The sequence below is a fragment of the Clytia hemisphaerica genome, unplaced genomic scaffold, assembly GCF_902728285.1.
Source record: "Clytia hemisphaerica strain Z4C2 unplaced genomic scaffold, Clytia hemisphaerica genome assembly, whole genome shotgun sequence".
Classification (NCBI taxonomy): Eukaryota; Metazoa; Cnidaria; class Hydrozoa; order Leptothecata; family Clytiidae; genus Clytia; species Clytia hemisphaerica.
The window spans coordinates 100993-107071 of NW_027104334.1; the positions used below are offsets into that span (position 1 = coordinate 100993).

A 6079-nucleotide genomic window follows, 5' to 3' on the forward strand; every position below is an offset into this window, starting at 1 on the left:
TGTGAAGTCTGACCATTGATACGTGAAGTCTGACCATTGATACGTGAAGTCTGACCATTGATGGGTAAAGTCTGACCATTGATGGGTGAAGTCTGACCATTGATGGGTGAAGTCTGACCATTGATACGTGAAGTCTGACCATTGATACGTGAAGTCTGACCATTGATACGTGAAGTCTGACCATTGATGGGTGAAGTCTGACCATTGATGGGTGAAGTCTGACCATTGATGTGTGACGTTGGAGCGTTGAATTGTGAGGTCAAAGGGTAGGTGTGTGACCAACCATGATGGGACCATGGATTGCTTTGATACAACATGGGAACTCCTTGATGATACGCAGGAGCGCCATGATGAGACATAGGAGCGCCTTGATGAGACATAGGAGCGACATGATAAAACATTGGAGCACCATGATGATATGTTGGAGCGCCTTGATGATACATAGGAGCACCTTGATGATATGTTGGAGCGCCTTGATGATATGTTGGACCACCTTGATGAAACATTGGAGCACCTTGATGATACGTAGGAGCGCCATGATGAGACGTAGGAGCGCCATGATGAGACGTAGGAGCGCCATGATGAGACGTAGGAGCACCTTGATGATATGTTGGAGCGCCTTGATGATACATAAGAGCACCTTGATGATATGTTGGAGCACCTTGATGAGACGTAGGAGCACCTTGATGAAACGAAGGAGCGCCTTGATGAGACGTAGGAGCGCCTTGTTGAGATGTAGGAGCGTCATGATGAAACGTTGGAGCGCCATGATAAAACGTAGGAGCACCTTGATGAGACATTGAAGCGCCATGATGAGACGTTGAAGCGCCATGTTGAAATGTTGAAGCGCCATGATGAGACGTTGAAGCGCCATGTTGAAATGTTGAAGCGCCATGATGAGACGTTGAAGTGCCATGATGAGACATTGAAGTGCCATGATGAGACGTTGAAGCGCCATGATGGGACGTTGAAGCGCCATGTTGAAATGTTGAAGCGCCATGATGAGACGTTGAAGCGCCATGATAAGACGTTGAAGTGCCATGATGAGACGTTGAAGTGCCATGATGAGACGTTGAAGCGCCATGATGAGACGTTGAAGCGCTATGATGAGACGTTGAAGCGCCATGATGAGACGTAGAAATGTCTTGTTCAGGCAGCAGAGCGTCATGTTCAGGCGACGGAGTGTCATGTTCAGGTGACGGAGCGTCATGTTCAGGTGACGGAGCGTCATGTTCAGGCGACGGAGCGTCATGTTCAAGCGGTGGAGCGCCATGTTCAGGCGACGGAGCGTCATGGTCAGGCGGCGGAGCGTCATGGTCAGGCGGCGGAGCGTCATGTTCAGGCGGCGGAGCGTCATGTTCAAGTAGCAGAGCATCATGTTCAAACGATAGAACACCATGGTTAAACAACAGAACGTCATGTTGAGGCGGTGGGGCGTTATGTTGAAGCGAAGCGATACCATGTTGAGACAACGAAAGGTTATGAGATGATGAAATGCTATCTTGGGGTGGGGGTTCATAATGGAATGCTTGTTCATCAGGGTCATGTCCTAAATTGGAGGCTTGCCTGAGTAACCGAGCATCCATCTTTGAATCCTCTGACTCTGAAGATTGATCATCCATCGGAATATTTTGAAAGATCAAATTGTATTGTGAGTTTGCGTTAAGTTCGGAATTTGAAGTGGTACAATTCCTCGTGACGTTGTAGTAGACGTCCGATCGGTTATGTGGAGCGACTATAGGTTGTTCGATTTGGGCGGTAGTATCAGGGGATGAATAACTGTCACTTACATGATCATTGATAAGTTGTGTCTTTTCACGTACCTGCCCGGTATGATGGAGTAATCTGTAATCAATTCTCTTGCGTGATCTCTTGCTGTTTGAATGTTGCATGGAGTTCACCACTGAGGATTCTCGTACTGACGTATATTTGTAATCAAGGATTCAAACTAAATAGATACAAAGATCCAAAATTAGTTTATATGAAAAACAAAAATGAATAAATTCTAAGACTAAGTCTATATCAAACAAAGTCTAGAGTATATGAGACTAGGGTATCATACATACAAGAGAGGATACATTAAAGTAAACAAGAGGAAATATATTGAATAGTAAATAATAAATAATGCTTACCAGCTTACCAGAGTGAAAGAACTGTGAAGGAGAATCCAAAATGTCAAAATGATTTGAAGACTATCATTGATTGACTTATGTTTACATTATTTGATATATATGTTGAGAAAATGACTAAGTCCTGAGGTGTTCAAAGTTCCAAATACCAGTTTGATTCACAAAGTTGTATAACAGTACATTTTTAAAAAGTATTAATCAAGAGGCCCGAACATGTTCGGGCCATGCCGTGGGTTGTCCGCTGCATCGTGAGTGACGTCAAACGCTCCATCGTTTTGCCACTAATTTGGTGGTGGTCTTCTTCGTTCCAGCCATTCGCGTGTGTTCCGCTACAGATTTTTTTCATATTTCAATTTTAAAGCCTACTGGGTGCAAAAGAGAAATCTTGTATTTTTTAATACGCCGTTCATTAACTCAAATCAAATGATTTTGGAGGTTTCGGTGAAATGGTGGCCTAATTGTGGTCCCAAGTTAAAGCAGTTGACGGTAGCCAGTTTAGTTACACTAGGCTAGCGACTAGGAAATCAAGCTTTCAGAACTAGCCGTATTCGGTATTGTATAAGGGTTGCAAAGCAATCCAGAACTTACCTCAATTCGCAAGTTGCTAGCAAAATAAGGGAAATTCTGATAAAACCCAAAAGAGACAGGGTCGTAAGCCATATAATACCCCAAACACACCACACAAACCACGGCAGCACACGAAGTATATTGGTCGAAGGTATATATTTTATTCGAATCGTTTGTTGAAATCAAAACTAAACAAAAACAAAAATCTATAAAGATGACTTGTTGGTTTTTGGCCAGTTTTGATTTGTTTACTTGACAAATTGCTGCTTAAGGTCAAGGAATGATGAAGATCCTTTCTGTCACCGTTCAAACTAATTTTTGTTTGCTGTTCACTGCTAGGTTACCTAGGTGGCTTCAAGCCAAACCATTCAAGGTCATTTTGATAAAATCATCGGTTTGAAGATGTGATTTATATAGCAAATTTTATAGCAAATTTTCGCTTGGGTTAGAACTTAAAGGTACGTGCACAATATAGCAAAACTGCTACGCTCATAAATTCGCTTCGCAAAAATGTTTGATCGCTCAACGAGAGGCACCATCTTCCTAACGTAACCTGATAACAGCTGCAAAGTTTTCTTAAGAGCCAGTTTTTTTAAGAATGGGGCAGTTTGGGGCTGATTCAATTGTTTGAAACTTAGATTTTTTTCATTTTTGGATATGTTTTTTAAGTACAATGTAATGAACTGAGTAAAATCCAAATATTAATTTTGGTCTGACAATCCATAATGGTCGATTTATGCCAATTTGAAGTTTTTGACATTTTTTTGGCATTGCACTTAAAAAAAAGTTTTTTATATAAAACCATGCTTTCCCAATCAAAATGAGGGATTGTTTTTTGGTGATTCTGAAAATCATAAAACTTTCCTAGAAAATCAAAAATTTCAAAATAGTAGCTGGAGTTATGATGTCACAAAAACACTACAAATTAGATTTTAGGGGTATTATACACCCGTCTGACCTGTCCCAGGGGAGTTTGTCTCTGCTCAAAATAATAATTTTGATAGTTCAGTCCTTGATCTATCCATTTAAAGTGATAGCATGATGTGATGACTCTTTTATATCATAACCATGAAACTAGGTGAAAAAAGTTGTCAAGGGTGCTTTTTTGGGCAAAAAAGGCTTTTTTTTCAATTTTTTAACTAGAGCTGAGGTCATTCTATTGCATCCAGTAATTGGCAGTTAGAAAATAAATTTAATCTGAAAATCATGATTTCCTATCATATTCCAGAAAGGATTCTAGGAAAATCAAATATGGTACTCTTTAATAACTTTTAAAGAGGCTGAAATTTCACTGAAAGGTGGTTTCGAACTCCCCTGACCCCCTTTCATTTACAATTTATTTTATTATTTTATTTTACAATTTATTTATTTTTTTCATTTTCATTTTCATTTATTTCATTTCAATTACATTTTTGGCTGAAATTTTTGCCCAAATGAGTGCCCATTGATACTTGATTCTTAATTGTGAAAGCATCCTATAGATAGTGTGCAACAATTTATCAGAAGTTGGAGCTCTACTCCTTTCTTATAAAGATTGGGCCTTATTTATATAACTCTAAAATCCTAAAAATCTTGACAATGTTTCTCAAAACAACAATTTTTGCTCAAGATTGAACGTAAGTAGTCCTCTAACCCAAGACAATTGAACTTCTTTCAAGAATTATTGGCCGATTACTTTTTTTAGAAATTATTGATATTACAAACTTTGGCAGTATTGTAGGATTAGCTTACATGGTGGAAATCTTTCCATATCTTTACTGCATTGAGATTTACATCCTCCAAAGGATTATTTTAACAATTGATTGTGATAAAAAAAACAGAAAAAGACAGGATTTCCCAGCTCAAATTTGCTATCTTCTAGAAGCCTAAATATTTTACACATCCTTCTTATTAAAGACATCAGCAATCGAAGTACTTCTCAGATAAATGATGCAACATTATGAGTTGCCGTTTTCCAAACCAGTTACAGTTTCAAAATTTCATGTCGCAATTACATCAAATGTTTTTAAAAAGTAATAAGTTTGTATACCATACTGTACCATAGAGCAATAGCAATTGATTCAAAAACTTTCAAATTATCATCCCTTTATCGAACTTATGTGTGTCTTAGTGTTTCAAACCTTTTTTCCAGTTTTCAGTCAATTTCTTAAAAATATTTAAAGACTGTGACAGACTGTGATTCAATCAAAGATACAATATGGAAAACCAAGAGGATCAAGAACTCAAGCAAAGGATGCGTGACCAGGTATAAATATTGTTTTGTCATTGACCCAGAGCATAGTGTAGTGATAGGTCCTTTTCTTTTTGTAACTCTCATTTTACCTTCAAGCTGTATACTACGAGAAAAAAAATACTACATAACATACCTCTATTCAATGTCACCAGACTAAATGCTTGACCTGCGTTAAAAATTTTACATTCATTTGCCAACAAGTAAAAAATAAATTATTACTGTCAGTTACTCCTGTAGGATTTCAAGTATATAATTATAAAAGCTCTTGTGCACATGAAAAATTCCATTGGGAAAATAGCACGAATGTTATACCTGTATCAACGATATAATGCAATGATCAATTATTATGAAACCCATCGACTAACAGCACTGACAAGATAGGAATATCATTATCATCATTCTTTCTTTATATGATTTTTAAAGCTCATGCAAAGTCAAAGTTTCTACCCAACCAACAGTCCAATGCCACCAAGCAACCAACCTGCTGGTATATATTACCCATCAAACCCTTCAAATGCACCACCATCAAATGCACCAGTCACTCCAATGACTGGACAACCCATGACACCACAACCAATGACTCCAATGTCCGCCATGTCTGAACCATCCGGTATTGTCCCTCAACTACAGTAAGTAAGATAGTGAATGGTTTTGTATCTTTTGCTCATCTTACTATTTGTCAATGCAGTGCTGGAACTTCTTGGTCTGTTGTATGAATTCCGTCCCGTTAAGGTTTCTGAACCAGGATATCCGTCCTTGATAGTAAATATTGAAACAAGAAATCCCTTCAATTTTATCCATGATTATACATGTCATAGTATGAACCCCCCCCCCCCCTTTTTTAAGAGGGGGGATCCGAGTTTTCAAGGAAGGCTTTATAGGGGGGATGGGCAATTTTCCAGTTAAAATGGGGGGTTTGAGCTTATAGGGGGGGGGTCAAATAAAAATGGGGGGGATAGTAACTTTTTGGTTAAAAAATTACTAGTTTACTGTTTATTTGCTAGTGTTTTCAAGTTCATTGACTATTGGTACGAATTCACACTGAAAAATATATTTCATTCATAAAAATTCTTCCCCAATACTGGGAGTACAAATTATATGCTGGGGGCTCGGACCCCTGTAAATGGTGCGGGATCAAAAAATTTTAAAA

General features: G+C 38.4%; 2 protein-coding genes across 2 annotated transcripts; one reads left to right on the top strand and one right to left on the bottom strand.

Annotated features, from left to right (window-relative positions):
• Nucleotides 1-259: 259 nt before the first annotated feature.
• On the bottom strand, nt 260-1126 carry LOC136817769 (uncharacterized). Its single transcript, XM_067074087.1, has one exon. The coding sequence runs from the start codon at nt 1124-1126 to the stop codon at nt 260-262; it is 867 nt and encodes a 288-aa protein (XP_066930188.1).
• Nucleotides 1127-4830: 3704 nt separating this feature from the next.
• On the top strand, nt 4831-5558 carry LOC136817770 (TATA-box-binding protein-like; the record flags this gene model as incomplete). The annotated part of the gene is made up of 2 exons (XM_067074088.1): nt 4831-4941; nt 5353-5558. Coding segments are annotated over exons 1-2 (254 nt in total), but the record flags the coding sequence as incomplete, so codon positions are not given.
• Nucleotides 5559-6079: the final 521 nt, after the last annotated feature.

Coding starts and splice junctions, on each gene's coding strand:
- LOC136817769 (XM_067074087.1), bottom strand. CDS start 1,126: ATGGCGCTTCAACGTCTCATCATAGCGCTTCAACGTCTCATCATGGCG.